Source organism: Moschus berezovskii, chromosome 2, assembly GCF_049115385.1.
Source record: "Moschus berezovskii isolate FMDL1 chromosome 2, NW_MosBer_1.0, whole genome shotgun sequence".
NCBI lineage: Eukaryota > Metazoa > Chordata > Mammalia > Artiodactyla > Moschidae > Moschus > Moschus berezovskii.
Window position 1 is genome coordinate 26,518,662 of NC_142461.1, and position 23,004 is coordinate 26,541,665.

The 23,004-nt window shown below is 41.3% G+C and overlaps 1 protein-coding gene across 2 annotated transcripts in view; it reads left to right on the forward strand.

Annotated features, from left to right (window-relative positions):
* The first annotated feature begins 227 nt into the window (after positions 1-227).
* The window catches only part of EPHA4 (EPH receptor A4), a 161,145-nt gene continuing 138,368 nt past the window's right edge, over positions 228-23,004 (forward strand). For both annotated transcript variants that reach the window (XM_055397687.2, XM_055397688.2), the window contains exons 1-3: positions 228-378; positions 3,399-3,466; positions 7,629-8,292. In XM_055397687.2, coding sequence (XP_055253662.1) covers positions 288-378; positions 3,399-3,466; positions 7,629-8,292 — 823 coding nt within the window. In that variant the 5' untranslated portion in view covers positions 228-287. The remainder of the gene's footprint in view (positions 379-3,398; positions 3,467-7,628; positions 8,293-23,004) is intronic.

Below are 23,004 nucleotides of genomic sequence, written 5' to 3' on the forward strand. Positions count from 1 at the left end.
CCTCCAGCGGGGGAGGGACGCGGCAAAACTCTCCCCTTCAATCCCGGGGAGACTGAACGCCCCGCCGAGCCCAGAGGGGGCGGGGCTCCGGGACGGGCTCTGCTCATCAGGGGCGGGGCCAGGCAGCGCCGTCTGAGCTACCATTGGCCGAGAACCCCGGACTGGCGGGTGCACGTCACGGACCGGGCCCACCCCCTTGGCAATGTCTTCAGCCTGCTGCACTCCTAAGTTAAGCATTTATTCCACTGGGATAGAAGCGGCAGGAGCAGCGTTGGCGTCGGCGAACCATGGCTGGGATTTTTTATTTCGTCTTCTTTTCGTTTCTCATTGGGATTTGCGACGCTGTCACCGGTTCCAGGGTGTACCCCGCGAATGAAGGTAAGAGCGGGGCGATCTTTCAGCGGTTTGGGACAGAGAAGCGACGATCGGCGATTGAATGGTCCCCGGGAGTGCGAGGCCGGAGGGTGCGGGGGGATCCCGGAGCGAGCGGTGCGCCCTGACTCCGGAGAAGGGAGCTGGAGCGACGGGGAACCGCGAAGGGACCGCGGGGAGCGGCCGGGTAGCCTGCTGCGGGGCGGTGACCGGTGCGTGTGAAGGGGTTGCCCAAGTTTGTAGCGAAAGGACGAAGTTTATCGGCATCCACAGGCGAAGGCAGCCGGTGGATGCGCCCCGAGGGGACGCACAGGAGACAACGCCAAGATAAAAAAACAAATAAAATTTTGTGGACCTATTCCTACTACCACTTCCCAACTCTGCTCAGGTCGAGGGGGAAAGGAAGCCTAGAGCTCCTTGAGGGTCTCGCGGTGCTCTCGGGTTCTTGCGAAAGCCTTGCGAGCTCTGGTTTCTGCAAAGTTTCCCAAGCCCTGCGCTTCCCGGGACCCGGCTCCAAGCCTCCGCCGCACAGCGGTCGTGGCGCCGCTCGGCGGGTGCCGGTGACCTGATTTCTAGCACCCGGCGTTAAACACCTTTCTCCCAGTGGGGCCCCGCGCTCTGGGGGTGCGATTTTCGGCCTAGGGGGTTCCCAAGCTACTTATGTCACCCCCAGACCTGGAGAACCCGCTGGCAAGTTGAATGAACTCGAGTTTTAGCTTTTGGCCCCCAGAACTGTACCCCGGGTTAGTTTGGAGGGAACGTGCGGGACCAACTGGTTCCGTGCTGGTGCTCAGTTTTCTGCGCGTCGGTTTGGACGTGCTGGGAGGGCTGTGTGTGTGCCTGTGTCGTGGAGGTGGGGGTTGATCATTTAGTTTCCAATGATCTCAGAGAAAGGCGAGTTGCGTGCGCGTGTGTGTTTGCGCGCGGGCGCATATGCGTGGATGTGGGTGCGCGGGTGCCCGCGTGTACGCGGACAATTGTGTGCCTGTGCTCGAGTGCCCCGATTGGGCGCGCGTGTGTTCTGGTGATGCTCGCCCTCGAGCCTGCGCGCATCCGTCTCGTCTACTCCTCCACCTCCCCACCCTCCCCCATCCACCCATCCGTCCATCCGTCAGTCTGTCTGTCTCTCCAGGATCCGTCCATCCATTCCCGCACGATCTATCATTTTCCCTATTCCGAAGGAGGGAGCCAAAAACCAACTTAGCTTCAGCTGGGCAGTCGGTACCCAGAGCTCGCCAGACGGAGGCTCCCAGAGATTCACACACCTGCCGGCAGACTCGGCTCGGCTTGGGAGGAAAGGGGCGCTCTCTCACCCTCCTGGTCTCCTCCCTCCTTCAGAAGGGCCGTCTCGGTCGCTCCTGCCCCCTCGATCCCCAGAGTCATTCCTCTGAGCCGAATCCTGGATCCCGCGTTCTCCTGACTACTTCGAACTCTTGTTAGGACGTCCCTCAAGACCTTTCTGCACCAAACGCAGAGATTTCCACCCCCGCCCCCCCGCCTTGCTTTTTCTTTTGGAAGGAAAACTTGGGAACCCTAGACAAAAAAGGCGCTGATGGAGCTGTAGGCTGCTGTCGAAAGGGGGGGATCACCCCCTCTTTGACCCCTCCTCCCCCTTAAAAATTAATTCATTTTGTTGCTTTTTATTCCCATCACGTTTTCTTTTCTCCTTTTTACCCTCCCTTTCTACTCCCTCCCTTTTTTTGTAAATTGGGTCTTATTGTTCCCTTTGTGTCCCTAATCCACCTTACATAAATCCAAATGGATGTAGCGGGCTTTTCTCTAGGGACCGAGAGGAGAGAAAGGAGTGGGGCGCAACTCCGGGCTGGAGCAAACCGGGGAAAGCTCTACATTTTAAAATAATTAAGAGATCCTAGGAATTCAGACTTCTCGGGAAAATCAGGAGAAAGAGGCTCGGTTTAACTACTTTGACGTCGGGGTGAAATGAATGGGGAGGTGGGCAGAATTCAGGAGCCGGGGGCAAGACAGAGTTGGGGTGCGCTGGAGCAAGAATGAAGGGTTCGCATTCCCACCCCTCCCCCAGATCAAAGAGCTATCTCCGCTAATCAAATTAATAACCCAGTGGTTTCTTTGAGATGGGCCTTTCGACCCCCAGGCCTGCAGCTTTCGGTGGGAAAGAGAATGTGGAGAGTTCAGGAATTCATGGCGTCCTTTTCAGTGCCCTCCGAGCCTAGGACTGTTTCAGCTTGGGCGGGGTGCGACGGCTGTGTAGTCGACCTCCCGGTCGTCCTAAGCTTGGATGCATGCTCATAGGTGTAGCACAAGCACAGTAAATCTTTTCGGCAGCTCTGCTCCATATCTCAAATTTAAACCAGTGATTTCCTCCTGGCCAAAGGAGTAGTCTCCGATTGTCCTCAAAAAGACCTGGGAAAGCGAATACTTAAAGTGTATTTGCATCCTAAGTCCACACGTCTGCCATCCCTCCCTTCTGAAACTTTGATATTTGAAAAAACAGCGGATACCACATCCAGAGCCTATTTATTTGGTGGTGGAGGGGAAACAAAAATCGTAAGAGAGAGAGCCTTTTCATGACCCTTTGAGTACTCTGATAGAATTCACTTGTGGCTCTGTCACCATGATGATGAGTTATGCGGTCATCTGAAACTTGCAAAAACAAATAACTCTAGTAGATACCAGACAGAGATGAATGCAGATTTTGCTCTGGAGTGTAACTGCCTTACATACATATATTTATTTTTTGAATTGTACTTGAGATTCTGTATTCATCCTTTTTAGAAAATGAATCAACTGAGTCCCGGGATGGAATTTTAAATGCTAAGCAAGTTAAATAAATAAGAACCTGCAGATTTAAAGAGGGGAGAAGATCAAGTGAGTAATGATTATTTACATAAGTGAGACCGAGTTTAGGTTTTGATCAGAGCTGGATATGCACACCCTCGGCACATATGGAAACGCTCAGGCAAATGGTTTTTTGTAGTATTGGCTTTTTGCAATTGGAAATTAATCTATTTTTCTTTGGTTTTCTTTTCTTTTCTTTTTTTTTGCAGTTACCTTATTGGATTCCAGATCTGTTCAGGGAGAACTTGGGTGGATAGCCAGCCCTCTGGAAGGAGGGGTAAGTTTTTCAAATTGCTTTCTGATCCACAGGGTAAAAAGGAGTGATTAGCAACTTTCTGAGAGTCCTAATGGCTTGATTCTTGTTGATTGTGGCCAGGGGGTCAGATTTCCACCATGGCCTATGAAGTGAATTACGCTTTGTTGGAGAAATCCTATACTCCCTTTGGATAGCTCTGTCATGGCAGAACTGGAATCCAAAAGGGCAGAAAGGGGTTTCAAAACTAGGAGACTGGTGGAGGCATCGCCTTAGATGCCCATTTAAAACTAAAACACCGACAGGAAATATGATCTGGGGACCAAATTAGAATTTATGCCTATTCCTGTGATAGCCGTGAAATCCTGACAGGGTTAATTTTAGAGCAATTGTTCTGTTCCAGATGAGGAAAATGAATAAATAAAGATACCAGAGAGAAAACATTTCCAATTATACCAGAAGCAGGTTTAGTTCTGTGTGTGAGCAGTGGGGGGCTCTGTAACTTGCTATGAGGACCTTAAATCAGCTGCTGTTCACTTGCACACTGAGAGAAAGCCTTATGAACCTACATAGGTGTCGCACCAGGGGCAACGTCTATGCAGAAAGAAAAGAAAAAGCCCCATGTTTGTGCATTGTTGATACTAAATGTGACAGTTAAAGTATTTGGAATCTTGGATTTTTGGGGTTCAGGGAGACTGGATTCTTAAAGTATGAGAGAGTGCATTTCTTCTTGAATTTGCCATCACTGCCTGTATCAGAGGATTCTGAGAATAGAATTAGGTCGATAGCCACATTCTCCTACCCTATCCCCCTGTCCCCAACACCTTAATAACAGGTCAGAATGAATCAGCTTTGGAAAGAAATCAGTACAACGTGTAACTCTGGCTTCTGCCAAACTGAAATAACTCTCAAATGTTTTAAAAATTAAGCATATCATCCTACCTTTACATGCTTGATAGTCTATGACTCAGTCACTTGATTAAAAGCAGTGGGGTGGGGGTGAAAGATTAGGAGTCCTTATCAGCAAAAATTGTAATGCCGGCACACAGTGTGGCGCTTCATACCTGGCCACTGAATAAACAATAAAGGATTGGAAAAAAAGATTCATAGAAACTTATGGAAGATAGGTGTCACAAATAAGGCAAGAAAGCAGACATGAAAAAGAATTTTAGGCTGTTTTTTTCCGAAGCCAGTCTTGTCATCCATTTGAAATAAAATGGAGATTGCCCTGCCTTCCTGTTTTTCAGCCTGAACTTGACTGCAGTTGGTTTGGTCTCTGCTGAAAAATTCTAGTCTGCCCTCAAAACCATTTTTTTTTTTTTTAATGGGAGGGAGAGTGATTGGCAGGTCTCTGGCAGTGTAGACAGGCTGTATTCACCGCTGATTGCAGGCAATTGCCCTCATCCTTTGAATGCGAAGAAAGGTACAGCTTTATCTTGTGAGAGTCAGACTCTTGTTAATCCTATACCCTGGAAAGGTCACTGATTCAAGGAGGCTTTCCCATGCTACACCAGGGGTATTTCTCTGTAGGTTGAAAGTGTTAGAACTGCTGGCAAAACTGAGAATGAAGGTATCAGTACTTGCATTAGAAAATATAATGAGCTTTATTTTTCTTACTGATTGTTCCCAAGTTTAAAGAGAGGACATATCTAGCATGATTTTGGACCTGACCTGTTACACTCAATGTACATACGACCTATTTAAAAGCAAGCAGTAGCACATATTTTGAGTATCGTTCATGGTCTGCTTGTTTCTGGAAAGCTTTTATTGAAATTTAATATGCCACAGACATCTCCTTCTCCACACCCCAGCTCCTGAGAACTGTTGAAAGACCATCTGATCACTTTTTCTAGACACAAAACTTTTTGGTTGTCTTGATGTTCCTTAAAAAAAAAATACTGTGCATAGCTGATTATACACAACCCAGAACTTTTTATGGGCAGAATGTGGACTTCTGAATATAGAATGTTCTCTTTCCCTTTCCTGAAATGCCATGTATGTATAATGTTTAAAGTATTATTATTATGAAAGGTAAGAAATGAACTTGTCTGTAAGAAAATCAGTCCTTCTAAAATATATAGTAGCCTTTGAAAAATTATGTGCCAAATTATAAAGTTTAATTAATTTCTAGCTTTTGTAATAAAGAAGAAATTTTCAGACTTAGAGTGAAGGGATAAATTGGATATCTACCAAGTGGGAGATGGATTGGCTTTAAAAAGTTCTTTCTTTAGTGTAAAAGCATATTTGAGTTTTTTTTCATTATTCTGAAATCTCTACTTATCCTTAGAACAGTTCACACCTTGGTTGGAAATTTGAAATTATAATTCTGACCAATAATGACATACATTTGTTTGTTGTTATTGTTATCTTTAAAAAGAAACCTTATTTGACAATACCACCAGGTCAAAAATGAGTTATGGTTTCATTTTTCCATTAGAACAGCTAAGCGGAACATGAAAATAATGGAAAGTGATGACTCCTGATGGCAACATTATAGCAAAAACCTAATTTCTTGGCAGTATTCATTTAAAGGAGAATATTGAGTTTCTGACACTGATTGAAAAATGCAAAACTAAGGGGAGATTTGTCATTGTTCTGGTGAATTGATCAATGTGTTTAGACAATTAAGTTTGGCTGGAAAATCTGAATTAGATCTGAATTATCTGTATGAACTGTGGAGATGTCCCTACGTGCTTTCATTTACATTGATAAATGTGTTTTCCCATATTTCCTTTGTTCTGAGATGAGAAGCATGCTGAGTAGGTTTTTTTGAAGGTGGGGATCTATTTTTGGATTTACATGAATTTCCCCAAATAAGTAAATTACTGGTGATTTATTGCTTAGTGGATAAAAATAAATTTTAATCACCACAGGGCACTTATCTCTTTCAGTTCCAACTTTCATAATGGTGGCAGATGAAAGGGATGCAGAACTTTATGTATTATGGCCCTTCACATAGTAACATTTCCATCCATTAATAGTTTTCCAATGCACAGATGGGAAACCTGTTAAAAGATACATTATGATTCTATGTACTTCATTGGACTGAATGGAGCTTTAAGTGGAGCTATTATAGAATATGATTTTTTTAAACTATCTTTTTTTCTTCTAATTATATTCATGTGTTAGATATTTAAGCTGATTTATACTAGCTCTATATAAAGCCATTACTGTAGATGTTAATGAAGAATTGGAGGCTGCCTACTAGTCTGGTAGGAGCCCCCAGATTATCTTGCTGCTTTTAGGATTGTTTTAAAAGCACAGTGAAAATGAAACTAGAATGCTAGTCACCGTGAATTTTGCCAAACTCAGATTATCCCACTGTGAGAATCTTTATGTTACAAAGTATACTGAAAGAAAACCCTACCATCCTTTAATTTTCTTGGGCTTTCCATCATAAATACCACTTACTATTTTTTTTTCTTAATATCCACAGACTGTTTAGAAGCAATGCATCTGTACATTCATGTTTACTTAATGTGGCTTTGTTTTAAAAATTAACAACAGTATACAAACTTTTGGACTGAATACATGCTCTTGAAAAGTGTCCTACCATTTTAAATAACAGTGCATTTGAGAAATCCAATCATAAAGTTTACTCTTTCTCTTTCCAGCATTACCAAAATCAGAATAGTGAGATTTTCTTTACCCCTTTAAAGAGTAATGACAATGCCAAAAAAAAAAAAAAGAAAAAACAAAATCGACTGCCATTTTTTAGGTATTAGAGAGCAAAGTTCTGACAGGAGCACCACTAATTAACTGATAATTGTCTTCCTTTGGCAAACTCTGCTCTTCCTGCTCTTAATTTGCAGGTCTCTGCTCAGTTGTTGGAACAATACACATCCCTAGTTTTTCATTTATGAGTAAATTTGAACTGTTGCCACTTGAAATTGCAGCTGTTGTAATAGGTGAATTTGAGGTTGTTAGACCACCACCAGAACTGCCTGAGAACTCAGAAGTAATCAATCCAGTAATACCTCTGGAATTTTAGGCAAAAGAGTGAAACAAGGAAAAGAAAATAGCTCCCCAATACAGTACCATCTTGATGAGGAATTGGTGCTGGGTAGTTTTCTTTCTTTCTTATTGAAACAAAAATCATCACTGTCCTATGAGGGGAAAACAGAACTGATAAATCCCTGTATGATGAAATGTTTGCAATTGATGCATTTCCTTTGGCTCTTTGCAGTGGGAGGAAGTGAGTATTATGGATGAAAAGAATACACCAATCCGAACCTACCAAGTCTGCAACGTGATGGAACCCAGCCAGAATAACTGGCTGCGAACTGATTGGATCACCCGAGAAGGGGCTCAGAGGGTGTACATCGAGATCAAGTTCACCTTGAGGGACTGCAACAGTCTTCCGGGTGTGATGGGCACTTGCAAGGAGACGTTTAACCTGTACTACTACGAATCAGACAACGACAAAGAGCGTTTTATCCGAGAGAGCCAGTTTGCCAAAATTGACACCGTCGCAGCTGACGAGAGCTTCACCCAAGTAGACATTGGCGACCGAATCATGAAGCTAAACACGGAGATCCGGGATGTGGGGCCGCTGAGCAAAAAGGGGTTCTACCTGGCTTTTCAGGACGTGGGGGCTTGCATCGCCTTGGTATCGGTCCGCGTGTTCTACAAGAAGTGTCCGCTCACCGTTCGCAATCTGGCCCAGTTTCCGGACACCGTCACAGGCGCTGATACTTCTTCCCTGGTGGAAGTTCGAGGCTCCTGTGTCAACAACTCAGAGGAGAAGGATGTGCCAAAAATGTACTGCGGGGCAGATGGCGAATGGCTGGTTCCCATTGGCAACTGCCTGTGCAATGCCGGGCATGAAGAGCGGAATGGAGAATGCCAAGGTGAGGAGAGCCATATTGTACTTTTCATTCGGGCTTAGTGCACGTAATTAAATCAGAGATGAGACTAAATGGAGTGAAGCCAGTAATTAGCAGCCCCTGTGGGATGTGGTGGGACAGAGGGGTCTAATGAGGAAGTGCTCCAGCTCCAGGTGGCAAAGCTAAGACGATTCTAATACTGACAAAATAAACGATGCTGCTGTAATCAGCAGAAGGCCAAACACGTTTGCTAACAGGCACTTAGATGTGAACCCGCTTGATGTGCCCTCTGAAATGTAAATGAACAAGCCCGAAGAAAGGGCCCTGATTGATCCTTGCTTCAAGAGGACCCACACATTTTCGAACCCTGATTCTCCTGTTGGTAAACATCTCTCCTCCTGTGGATATGTCCGTGAATGATTTCAATGTCAAATTAGGGTTTGTTGTTCCAGTTTCCTCCTGCTGATTAAAATCGAACTGTGTGAGGAACGTCCAGTTTTTCCTGCCTTGTGGAGCAGTGCAGACATGGGTCAGCACAGTGGACCGACAGGGCTTCACGTGCCTTCTGTTCCATTGAGCGCCCATTGATGGGGTCTCCAAGTGAACTGAATCTTGATGAAAGACCTCTTGATTTCCCTGAGGAGGCGATAAAGAGCTAGTAAGAGTCTTCTTATTGGATCTGTGGTCAGAGGCAGTAGTAAATTGTGATCCATTTTGCTTATTGAGTTTTTGAAGAAATCCAGGTTTTTTTTTTTTTTTTTTTGGTTTACGTTAATGACTATTGATTATATTACGAAGGTGACTTGTTTTCCTCTCATTTAACCCTGTCTGCAATTCCCTCTTCTCTTATTTCCCCTTTTGGGGAGAGTTTGCAGACTTCTTATAGTAGCTTTGTTTTTGAGTAAAGGCTGGGAGTATTCCATATTTATATGGATTGCTCATATCACGTGTGAAGTAAGGCTTACAAAAATCAGTTATCTCAAGACTTGTATTTTTGCTTGGTATTTATCTTCAGTGGTTATCAGTAGTCTGCTGCTGCCAGTCTTATTATGGTTACTTACTAACGTGTACAACTCTGGGTCCCTTCTCTGGAACAGATCAGATTAATCTTTTCTCAGGGTAATTGTTGAGCTGCAGACTACACTACCTCATGGTTCATCTGATTTGGTGATTAAAGAGCCTGAAATAACTGACTGCCAAACAATTTGTCTGGCATTTCAACCATTTTAATGACAGGGTGGGATTGACTATAGAGCAATCCACTTGACCAATTGGAAATCAACAGTTATAACCTAAAGAAAGTTGCATTTAGGGTAGTTTGGTGTTATAGAGTTATATATTTCTCCTGTCAGAGATCATAAGTGTTCTTCTTGATGTGCTATAGTTATTTCTAGAAGTAGCTAACAATGAATGTCTTTTAAATGCATTGAAAATATAAAACAGGATAAAGACTGGCAACCTTTTTTTTGACTTTGAGTCAAAAGGTAAAGTTGAAAATTAAGACGTTTGAATTTCAAGGTTTTTTTTTAAACAAAGATTAATTTCTTGCTTAGCAACTACTAGGTAAGCTGTACCAAATGGAAACCCTGAAGTATATTCCAGTGTTAACATTAGAAAAATATGAGTGCATTGTTGGCACCTAAATTATAATCATCAAGCAGGAAGAGTGAAATGAATAGGGTAATAATACTGCTTCGCATCTTAGAGTAAATTGTTCTTCCTTTTCGATTTTTGTAAGACAAGACTTGCACATCTTAACATGTGAAGATTCTTACATATATGTTTCTTAAAAAACACGTTGTCTTCCTTTTCTTGCGCAGATGTTCATGTTTCTGGCATTAGTACATCTCTCTGTATCTAATGTCATTGATTTCCAATTGTCACACAGCCCAGTAACTCATACATTGCTGCACTGTGAAACTCCTTGACATTTTTACAACCCAAATTAGAAGGAAAAGAGAAAAAGATGGAGGGGGGAGTGAATGTAAAGGCAGTTGAACATGGTAGTGGATGGCTTTATGGAAATAATCGTAGGAATACAGTTCATCATCACGTGATTCATAGAAAGGTTGAGGCTGCATGGATTAGGTTCAGTCCATTTCTGAGCAAACTGTTCCTAACAAGACTAGATATTTAAGGGAAGTGGAAGTTTGATTAAGCTATTGTTGAGAATCTTCATTCTTTCACTCACTCGTGCTACACACGCACTTTCTTTGCTATTTGTAGAAAGAGTAAATCTTTCAAGAAGACACTTTTTGCACAAAACCTTGCACTGCTTGTTTTTAAACACTATCAGGTAAGAATCTCTGATGAATTGAGGGAGGAATAAAAAACTTGAATCACAAGAATTCTTAAATCCCAAACTTGACTGAGATTTTTTAAAGAGATAATTCAACATCTTAAGAGTAATAAGAAACATTTTAAGAGTAATAAGAAATGGTTGCTTCCATCTGTGCCACCATTTGGCTTCCCAGGTGGCGCTAGTGGTAAAGAACCTGCCCGCCAATGCATAAGAGACGCGGGTTCAATGCCTGGGTTGGAAAGTTCCCCTAGAGAAGGAAATGGCAACACACTCCAGTGTTCTTGCCTGGAGAATCCCTTGGACAGAGGAACCTGGAGGACTGCAGTCCATGGGGTTGCAAAGAGTTGGATATGATGAAGTGACCGCACGCATGCACACAGGCATGTGCCATCATTACTGGTGTATCAGGATTACCTAGGCAGAGCAGAAGAACATCCATACAAGGAAATATGTCTCAATTTGGTCACTTAGCTGCACGACCTTGAGCATGTTTCTTAAACCCTCTGTGCCTTTATTTGTTAATCTATAAAATGGGTTGATAATAATTGTACTTAGCTTAGAGACTTAGAGGACACAGTGATATAAAATTGGTAAAAAATCACTGTTTAGATCATAAAGCATTAAACTGATGTTAATGCTAGCTTCTTTTATCACTCTTATCAAGGTCATAGCTGTTGACTTTTAAGGGTGTTGAGTTGAAATGGTAAAAGGGAAGTCCATCTTCGAGCCACTCTTAGAAGTCAAGGACAAAGATAGGAAGCATTGCCTTCACCCTAACAAAGGGTAAGGATCATTTGAAAATGATATTTGGAGAGTGTCTGTTTTTTTTTCCCCTCCACTATAGGAAAGAGAACTTTTCCTTTGAGTGAAAGAAAAGTGATTTGGGAGCGGAACAAGAAAGACCAGGGTGTAAAGGGAGCTTAAGAAAGGATATAAAAGAGAATGGGCAAGTCCTCAGAACTCTGGCAGCAGATCCCTCCCCAATTGTCTTTTCAATGGGTCTTCTGTGGCAGGACAAATAGAAGGACAGGTGAAAGGTCACCTACTTCCTCATCCATCTTCCTTGGGGTCTGGGAGGTCAGAGTGAAGATTGATTAAGATCTTAAATGTTTGACAAAAGATCCCTGGGCAAAAATGGCAAGGGCGGGAGGGGGCCTGGGGTATGCTGTTGTTTGAATCTAACCCTGATCATCTGCCAGAATCCTCCAGAGACCTTGAAGACAGAAGGACACTTCCTCTTGGAGTTCTTACCTCCAAGCAGTACATGCAAATGCAGACAGAGGGTGAGGAGCCCCGTCAAAAGTGTCAAGAGTGGCAGGGCGATGGCAGGCTTGCCCTCTGCAGCAGCTGCAAGTTCACCCTCCCCTAGAATAACATTTTCTGAAATGATTTGGCTCAGTCTCAGCAGGACAAAAAAAGAGTGGAAGCCACTCATTTGTTTCCTGCAGCAGAATGTCTGGCTGGCATTAGCTGTAGTTTGAACTTGCCTAGTGATGGGGTGCAGAGGATAAGTAACTTCTAGTTAGTCGGAGGAAGGAAAAAGAAATCCACCTCAGACTTGTCTCCCTCTCCCCTAGTACGTACCCTGCCCCTCCATGAGGGAATGTTCCAGATGTTTTACAGGGTTATTTTTATTACTTCAAAAATATTAAGCTGGAGGAAGAGATGAAAAAATTCTTTATTACCTTATTTTTTGCTTAATTAAAAAGCTGAGAAATGAAAGAGAAGTCACAGATTTAATCTTTGTGAAATAGTAATAAGCAGCATTTTCAGACAGCATGTATAAAAATAATACTAATAAAAAGAAAACTGTCTTATGGAGTCACTTAAGGACAAATAATCACAACTGTGACAAAATCAAGCTGGGTAGGAATCAAACCTTGCTTAAATCTATAATTTTGCTGTAAATTGTTTGGGGTCCTATATGTATTATTACATATATGATGCCTTCATATCAGTAAAAGCTTCTTATTAAAAGGTCTTTTGAGAAAAAACAAGATGGAAATGCTTTGATGGCTATAAAATAGATATATTTCATATTCATGCTCTGAAAAAAGAGAGAGGTCTGTGTTTAAAAAAATGACTACTTTGTTTTCCTAGTATATTATAGAAGAACCTTAGGAGAAAGAAGTACCAGAAAGGATGCATTTAACATATAGTTCAGAGAGATGCTGTTATATTCTTTCCACTTTTGAAATTTTTCTTCCACCTTTGAATCATGTCTTTAAGAATCAATTGCTTAAATCACATGGTTGCTTTTATCTCTGACTTTGAAGCATGGCTGTGATCACTGAAAGACGCAATTCTTTATATCCAAGAAGAGCAGGGTTTAATTATTGTCCTTTTTCTGTTATACTTTTTTATTTTCTCCTCTACATGTGACCAGGCTTCTTTTGTGAGTGAATCAGGCAGTGGTCTATTTTGGATTCACTAAAGCATCATGTAGGAATTATCTCAGTTAGGAATTTTTGAATCCGGTATTTAAGATTTGATGACTTATTTTAATCTGACTGAGCTTCCTTGTACTTTTCAAAAATGAATTAAGACATAATTATTCTGTTAAGACTTGAGTCTTTAGGAGAAAGACCGATTAAATGGCTTTTCAGCTACTACTGTGCAAAGCAGAGCTGGTCATGATATATGTTTGACTTTCACATCATTGAATTTTAATACTTAGGTTTGGGGGGGGCATTTTTTCTTTTTGCATTTAATTGATGAATTTACCATTACAAAAGAATTGTATGCTTGAAACTCTTACTCCAGCTTATTTCTGATTTATCAGTCTTTATGATTTAGTAGATAACCCAAATATATCTATATATGTGTGTTTTAAAAAATAACTGAAATGGAATCATCTTGTCATCTTGTTTTTATGATATTTGACTATTTATCTTGGACATCATTCTATATTAGCGAATATAACTTTCCTCCATCCTTCATAATTGATAGTTAATATTCTGTAGTGTGAATATATCATACTTTATTTTTTTCTTTGTTGATGGATAGTTCGGGGATCTTAGTTTTTTCTAGTAATATTTTTAAACCAACAGTTTAACTTGTAAATCGTACCTATACTTAAAGAAAAAATTGAATGATTAACTTTGCTTTGTTATTTTTCTGGCTTTTTCTTGGACAAATGATTTTAATAAACCTTCTTGACCATGAGCATATATATGGAAGGAGTTCAGTCCAGGACAACCAAACAAGTAAGACTGCTGGCAATTAAGGAGCATAGTTGGGTCTCATTAAATGTTCATAGAATGAATGAATAAATAAATGCAGAAGGAATTGTGGCCTGTTTCATATTAAACATTTATTTGGTGGAGTAACATTTCATGGAGTCAACATGATATATCAGAATCTTTGCATGTGACATGTGTTAATTAACTCCTTGTTTATAATTCCTACTTCAATTGGGTCTTAGCTATTTTCATTATAGTTATGAACCATCTCTGCACCTGGATGTTCAAAAATCTCTATAGTCTATGCGCTAACATAATTATTAGTACAAAATGGCTAAGGTCTGCCTTTGGAGTTTGAGACCTGAGTTTAGTTTGCAGGTGTGCTACTTAACTAGGTGGGTGATCATGGTCACTAACTTAACCTCCCTAACTTCAAGTCTATATTTGCAAATTGGTGACAATGATAGTTTATTATGTATGAGACACCCATATAAGGACGAGGGCATGGCAACCCACTCCAATATCCTTGCCTGGAGAATCCCACGGATAGAGGAGCCTGGCGGGCTCCATGGGGTCACAAAAAGTCAGACACCACTGAAGTGACTTGTCACACACACACATGTATGTATACAGTGTCTAGTACTGTGCCTAGAATCATTAAGCGCCTGAGAAGTGGAAAATGTTATTGTTGTTTTTGTTGGTGTTCAATAGAAATAGGGCGACACTATAGGCTATTTGGTGATTGTTTGTCCAACAGTGGAAACTGGTGTAGGTTTTGAAGCAGTTTTTTTGAGCGGCGAGGTGAGGGCAGTGGTGACACATGCAAGTGAAGGGGCTGGCATGAAATGACTGGTCTTGTCTCTGTTGGTCAGGTCCTCTGTTCCTCAGCACTGCAGTGGCCCTCAAAATGTGTTCAGCTGGGTTCCCCCAAGACCCTTTCCTGTGGTCTACAGGTCAGGACTTTAATACGCTCTTTGCCTTTTCCCTCCCCTTTTCTCATGAATGGAGTTTTCCAGAGGCTCCCTGATATATGATATCTCATCAAATTAAATAGAGAAGCAAATATGAGAATCCAGCTGTCCTCTATTAAGCCAGACATTAACCATGTCACTCTTGTCCCTAATTTAGTTTTAGAAAATTTGGTTCTTTTTTCATTAAAATGTGTTATTTGTGTTGACATGTAATGGGTTTAATTATCAATACTTTTAAATAAATTCATCTGAGTTTCGGTTTCTAATGGTAAGTATTGGTATCTTTAACTCACACACACAAAAGCACTTTGGCATCCTCAGTCTTTTTAAACAGTGTGTAAAGGGGTCCTGGGAAATGGTAACCCACCCCAGTATTCTTGCCTGGAGAATCCCATGGACGGAGAAGCCTCGTAGGCTACAGTCCACGGGGTCGCAAAGAGTCGGACACGACTGAGCGACTGAACTGAACGGAACGGAAAGGGGTCCTGAGACCCAGAACTTTGAAAAGTGCTGCACAAAAAGTGTCAGCTTTTTGTTTCTCCTGCAGGTGCAGAAAGTGTACCTTGGGTTGTCTGCAGACACTTAGAATCAAAATAGATCAGGAAGCTCTGGAAACTTTCAGAATCTCGGAGATTTAGGTAGCTTAGAAGGATGACATTTATTCTACCCTTTAGATGTTTCTATAAAATCAGGCAGCAATTTGTAGCTCTTAGCTTTTTAAAAACAGTTTATCTGCGTCCAATAACATGCCTCAGTGCTCTCTTTAGTTTTACTGTGCTTGTGAGAAGAAATGATTAAGGAAAGCCTCAGCTGGCCCATGGGACCCTGAGAGACTGTATCTTTTTCACTGAGGGCATAAAACCTTTCTCCCTTACAGCTGGTACCTCTGGGCCATTTGCGGTGGGGGGTGGGAGCAGGTGAGGTCACTGGGTCCCATGATCTGGAGGGTAATTAATAGTCCCATGACTAAATGGACATTTTATGAATATTCAGGGCCTATTTGGGCTTCTGGGGAAACAATCAGGTTGGTGCCGCTGACAACTCCCTTTGGAGACCCAGAGCGATTTCTGGGTGAATGCGGGTCGTCAGCTGTCGGCCTAGGGTTGCTTTTTTGCCGGCAGCAGATCCCTCGTTTGCATATTCTGTATGCTCCCTCATGCAAAACAGCACACCCATTTCCCCCTTTCACAAAGGCTAGAGAGCTTCCTTTGGAAACTCCAGCCAAAATCTCCTTCTGTTTATGCAGAACCCAATGATTTAGACACCATGCAAATTAATTCGGTTTTGATTTGAATGCTTCCAGAGATTGGGGGTGGAAGGCGGAGAGTGGGGTGTTTGCACAGGGCCCCTTTTGTGCATCACCCCCCGCCCCGGCCCTCCCCCAGTGTGGCTGGTTGTCACTCCCAGGGCCCCTTGGCCCTTGTGGAAACAACCCAAGCTCCTGCTGCTCATTTTATTTTGACCTTTGGAAAGGAACCTAGTCTTGGTGAATCCCTTGGCTTGTCTGTTTCCTGACAGTTTCAGCAGGAATCTCCCTGTTTTTTTTCTGAGGAGGGAGGAGATAGCACTGTGCAGATTATGCTAGGAATGCTTAGAAGTGGCCCAAGAAAGGGCTTTCAAAAATTGTCAAGTAAAAAGATAAAATTTTTGGAGAAAGAATTGTCAGATCTCAGAAAGTTCTGAAAATATAGGCGTTAGGTCACTTGTAGGCTGGAACCTATTCACCCCTTCAACAAATAGATCCTGAAAGTGTAGACTGCACAAATCATTGGTATTTTTATTGCGTTAGTGTCATACATCTATGAATGAAGACAACCAACTGCATACCTAAAATCATGATTAAAATCCCTTATTTTCACTCCTGTCTCACATACATTTCTTTCAAAGTTGTACTGACGCTAATTCTGTTCCTTATTCTGTATGTGTATTCGCTTTGGGTTGAATGTTGCCTTTTGAATTTCTGTTTTCCCATCCCACCAGTGTCTCCAAATTTACTTAACCTTTGCTTTATTCCCTCAGAATGAAAATGCGAGTACAATACATATTTAACCCAACAAACTTCACTCACATGTTGAAAATAGTACTGTCTTCAGAAGGCCTTGATCATATGTATTCTATAAACTAAAAGAAGAGGACTTGGCATGAAATGTTTTTGAAGTTCAATTAGTTTTGAGTTCGAACTAATTTCACAGGGCAGCAAATGGGCACAGCCAGACTTTGCAGTGTAATTAAGTGTAGGCAGGGTCAGCTAAAACAACATCTAAATGTGGAAGAGCTTTGGTTTAGCTCCACATGGCCTGACAAAATTTGATGATGCTGCTGTTCAAAGTCCATTTGGGATGGATTATTAGGATTAAAGAACAGCAGAAGGCTCTGTACTTGGTATGTTCTGTCGTGTCATTAGTGGATGAGAAAATTCAGCTGCTTATCTGGCTCTTGTTTCTAAGGATGGATTTAAACAGATCCACACTTCTCAAAGGTGATCTTACTAACCTCTTCTTAATAAGTTACAGATCTCCAATTGCTCAGAATCCTGAAAATACCATTTGAAGTAAGTTGATTGATAATTGTCATTTCCCCCTCCATGTACAGATATTTTCCACAGCGGTACAAAGCTACGGTACAGTTTCTTAATTACCCAGATAATCCTGTTTGCTTGTATTTTTAAACTATGAAGTGCTGGGTAATTATTCAATTCTTAATAGAAGGCAAATGGCAATGTAAACAATAATTAGGATGTTAGACAGACTAATGCGCTTCAAAGCAAATTGGATTTTTTTCATACTGTTCAGCATGAAGTCCCATAAAGCCAACAATTTAGAAGTAAGGCAAAAAAGGTTCCATTTGGTTCATATTTTATGGTGTTATCTCCTCATGGCTTGCTTCTGTGAATAGCAGTTTGCCCCAATGAAGCTGGCTGTGCCCAAGCCAACTGTTTCCGTAACAATCGCTTCCCTGCTGTTTGACATTTGGTGGCGTTCTCCCAGGCCTCCAGATTGGTCCTTTGTCTGCTGCAAATCCGAGGGGTCAGGGGTTAACAGAATACTGATTTCCTCCATAATACCATGGCAGGTAAATATGGGCCAACCTCATGATCAGTTAAGACGCAGCTCAGTAAGGAATGCTTTTCTCATGGGTTTTTGTCTTTAAGAACTTCCCTGATTTGAGATGCTGAGTTTCCCAGCTCTTGCCTTCCACAGGGGCTTCTTCATTACCAAAGCTGCCATCTCTCTTTTCTATGGCTTTCTCTGTTAATAACCATTCACAGATAACAATATATCCCGAGAAATACATGACCTGAAAACTGAGCAAATCATCATGTTTGATGAATTAATTTTACAAGCGTTAACAATACTTGCAACCTTATGCACTTAATTATGTCTTGCAGTCTTATCTGCACTGTGTGTTTCATTGATGAAATAATAAACTGATAGCAAAGGCAGTAGACAAAGTTCCTTTAATAATGGTGCTCTTACCACCCTACTTTTTTTTTTTTCCATCTAACCATCATGGTGTGTTGCCAGTTAGAGGTATAATTAAACAAACGGTTTTATTCCATTTTCACCATTATGGAGATGTCTAAGCATTCATGAACATTAATGCTATTACCCTTTTGTATCAGTTTAATTATATCAGTGTTTATTCTTCTCCCAAGGAATATTGTAAGCTACACAGTAGGTTATGTCCAAATTGTTCATGGGGGACACATGGGTTCTAGAAGTTTAAAGTGTCTTTCAAACTTTTAAGCTTCTTGTTACCATCAATTAATGAATGCAAAGGGTACTCTTGCATGTATCACTCTCTGCATTTCTGTTTGTCCAACCCCCTTCACATTGTACTGTGAACTTGATGCTTAGATTCATTTGTTTTCAGTTTTAAGTGTTTGAAAAAGACATCTCCACTTTGAAAAACAGTTTCCTTTTGAAGTGTCCAGTTTGGCAATGACTGAAGCAGCCCCCGGGCCAATTAGCATGTTAAAAGAATGGATCAATACCTTTCTGCCTCCACCCTCCTTGCTCTCTTCCAAGGGGAAAGAGTTTGGAAGAACCTTGGCTCTTGACAGATGTGCCAGGAGACTTCAAGAGGATTGTCAATTGCCCCAAGTGGGTAATATTGACAATTTGATCTAGTGCCCGACGGCTTCTCTGCTAGCCATTTGAAAATGGTTGCAGGAGGAATTGACAGCGTCAGGAAAGCTCTAGCAGTTCATGTAATTATGGAGAGGATTAGAAGAAAAGTGTTGGGAGAAATAAGAGATCAATACAGGGGCACTAGTTGACTTGAACTCACCTTTAGCTGTTAAACACTACATTTTGTAACATTTAGCCTATGCACACGGAAGAGTATAGGTTTTTTTTTTTTTTTTAGGGTTGTGTAAATCCATGCATAAGAAAAAATAAAAAACATAAGCAGCCACTGATTTTTGAGAGCAGACTAGTAGGTAATTAACAGTGTAACACTTTCAGTACTTAAAATGCAAAGGTGCTAATTAACTAATGGGAGAAATTGAGATTTCATTACTTGGTTCTCTAATGAGGTGCCAGCAAAGAAATGCAGCTGAAAGTAATATTTGAACATTCAGGTTTCTTTTAAAGCAGTTTCTTTAGGAACTGCGTCTCTGTTTGTCCTAGAGTTTTCAATTAGCCTAATGCAGGCCTACAGTAAAACATTATAAAAGTGTGGTATTTTTGCACCAGGAAACTCATGTTAATGGAAAAATGAGAACGTTATCATTGCAAGATTAAAAAGAAAAGCTTTAAAAACGTTTGAAATACACCACCTGAGGGTTTCACATGGTCTTCCTTTAGGACAGCTACTGTACTAAGCTAAACAGACCCCATTACATAATTTATTCTAACCTTCAAAAAAGATTCTGGGATCCTTATTTACAGAACCGTTGTTGCTGTAACTATTTCAGTAATTCTTAAATTGGTTCTTGATAAGGCAAGAATTTTACACTGTGATTTCAATACTGAACCATTGTTGGATCTTTCCTTTTCTATTGGAGAAACGAAGTCATTTATTAAAGAGAAGTAATGTCTGATCTTGTGAAAAATCACAACTATTATTGCAACTTCAGAAAATAGACATACTAAAAAGAACCCTTAGCCCCACAAAAGGATCGTTGACTTCTACTACAGATAATGATTGAGATACAGAAACCTATTGAGTTTTCCCAGTATTTTCCATTATATCTTCTGGCTGATTATCACTGATCTATAGGAAAGCTATTGATTTTTGTATGTTTATCTTACATCCAATCTTTTTATTGAACTGTCTTGTGAATACCAACAGGTTTTCAGTTAATTCTCTAGACCTTTTAGAGAACCAATATTTTCAGGTACAAGCAATTACATATTTTTTCTTCTTTATAAAAACTAGACCTCTTATTTATGATTTTTATCTTACAACATTGATCAGAATTTTTAGGCTAGAGAAAAATAATAATGTTGATTGTAAGCATCTTTAATTTATGCCAATTTTAGTGGACATAATTTAAGCATGCTATGAGATATTTTTAAACATTTCTAAGAGAGAAGGGATTTTGAATTTTGTTCAGTTCAGTTGCTCAGTCGTGTCCGACTCTTTGTGACCCCGTGAATCACAGCACGCCAGGTCTCCAAGTCCATCACAAACTCCCAGAGTTCACTCAAACTAATGTCCATTGAGTCGGTGATGCCATCCAGCCATCTCATTCTCTGTCGTCCCCTTCTCCTCCTGCCCCCAGTCCCTCCCAGCATCAAAGTCTTTTCCAGTGAGTCAACTCTTCGCATGAGGGTTAGCATCAATCCTTCCAATGAACACCCAGGACTAATCTCCTTTAGAATGGAGTGGTTGGATCGTTGCAGTCCAAGGGACTCTCAAGAGTCTTCTCCAACGCCACAGTTCAAAAGCATCAATTCTTTGGCTATCAGCTTTCTTCACAGTCCAACTCTCACATCCATACATGACCACTGGAAAAACCATAGCCTTGACTAGACGGACTTTGTCATCAAAGTAATGTCTCTGCTTTTTAGTATGCTATCTAGGTTGGTCATAACTTTCCTTCCAAGGAGTAAGCGTCTTTTAATTTCATGGCTGCAGTCAGCATCCGCAGTGATTTTGGAGCCCCAAAATATAGAGTCTGACACTGTTTCCAGTTTCCCCATCTATTTCCCATGAAGTGATGGCACCAGATGCCATGATCTTTGTTTTCTGAATGTTGAGCTTCAAGTCAACTTTTTCACTCTCCTCTTTCACTTTCATCAAGAGGCTCCTTAGTTCTTCACTTTCTGCCATAAGGGTGGTGTCATCTGCATAGCTGAGGTTATTGATATTTCTCCCAGCAATCTTGATTCCAGCTTGTGCTTCTTCCAGCCCAGCGTTCCTCATGATGTACTCTGCATACAAGTTAAATAAGCAGGGTGACAATATACAACCTTGACATATTCCTTTTCCTATTTGGAACCAGTCTGTTGTTCCATGTCCAGTTCTAACTGTTGCTTCCTGACCTGCATACAGGTTTCTCAAGAGGCAGGCCAGGTGGTCTGGTATTCCCATCTCTTTCAGAATGTTCCACACTTTATTGTGATCCACACAGTCAAAGGCTTTGGCATAGTCAATGAAGCAGAAATAGATGTTTTTCTGGAACTCTCTTGCTTTCTCCATGATCCAGCGGATGTTGGCAATTTGATCTCTGGTTCCTCTGCCTTTTCTAAAACCACCTTGAACATCTGGGAGTTCACGGTTCACGTATTGCTGAAGCCTGGCTTGGAGAATTTTGAGCATGACTTTACTAGCGTGTGAGATGAGTGCAATTGTGCGGTAGCATTCTTTGGCATTGCCTTTCTTTGGGATTGGAATGAATTTTGTTAGATGACTTCAAATATCTCTTTCAGATATGTGATCTTTCTGATGTGTGTTTGTGGGTGTTTATTCAATATTATGAATATTGAATATATTTGTAGATTTTTAAAAATAATCCATAAACTCTCTTTGTATCTTTGAAAAAAACCCTATCAGGTGGCAGTAAATTTTGGCTAAACATTTTTTACATTCTATTTGCTAATTGTGGTGATGAAGAGCCAGGGCCTTGGAATAAGAATTTAATTTTAATCTCAGCTTTGTCATTTACAGTGGTGACTACCAGCTCTAGGTACTTAACTTTAGTGCTATTATTCTCCTCTGTAATAGTAGAATAATGATACCTGTACCATAGGTAGGGCTTCCCTGATAGCTCAGTTCGTAAAGAATCCGCCTGCAATGCAGGAGACTCTGGTTTGAGTCCTGGGTCGGGAAGGTCCACTGGCGAAAGGATAGGCTACCCATTCCAGTATTCTTGGACTTTGCTTGTGGCTCAGCTGGCAAAGAATTGGCCTGAAATGCGGGAGCCCTGGGTTTGATCTCTGGGTTGGGAAGATCCCCTGGAGAAGGGAAAGGCTACCCACTTCCGTATTCTGGCCTGGAGAATTGGGGTTGCAAAGAGTAGGACATGACTGAGTGACTTTCACTCACCCCATAGGTGTCCTAAGATTAAATAAGACAATGTAAGTCTTGCTAGGAGGTGACATCTATTCAGTGCTCAGTAAAATAGAGCAAATAGAAATTTGAGTAAATAGATTTGAGAAGTTTGAGAGTAAATAAAAATTTGTATTATTTTTATTTTGAATTTTGAACAAATAATCGATTGATATTAACCTATAGGGCTTCCCTGGTGGCTCAGAGGTTAAAGCGTTTGCCTGCAATGAGGGAGACCCGGGTTCGATCCCTGGGTCGGAAAGATCCCCTGGAGAAGGAAATGGCAACCCACTCCAGTACTCTTGCCTGGAGAATCCCATGGAGGGAGGAGCCTGGTAGGCTACAGTCCACAGGGTCGCAAAGAGTTGGACAGGACTGAGCTACTTCACTTTCTATTAGCCTATGTATTCTCTTTCCCTCTTTCTTTCTGACTATATCTCTTTCTCTCTTTCCTCTTATTCTTAGCAGATTTTAGGATTATAATTGATACATAAAGTTAAGATAGTTTTCCATCTTTTATTAGCATTGCAGAAAGTGTGCAGAGAATCTAGCTTTACTCTGCAAGTTTGAAAGGTTTCACCATTAAAACCAGCTCTAGATTGTTCACTTAGGATTTGGACACTTCTTTTCTGTATATTTGCTAGACTTCAGTAAAAAAAAAATGCAACAATCACAACAAGGAAATTGACTCTGGAACCTCATTCCGTTGCTGTCCCAGTCACATAAATGACTCTCCAGTCCATAGTGGATGTGTTCTCTGACTTTGGGCTGTTCCCCGTCTCTG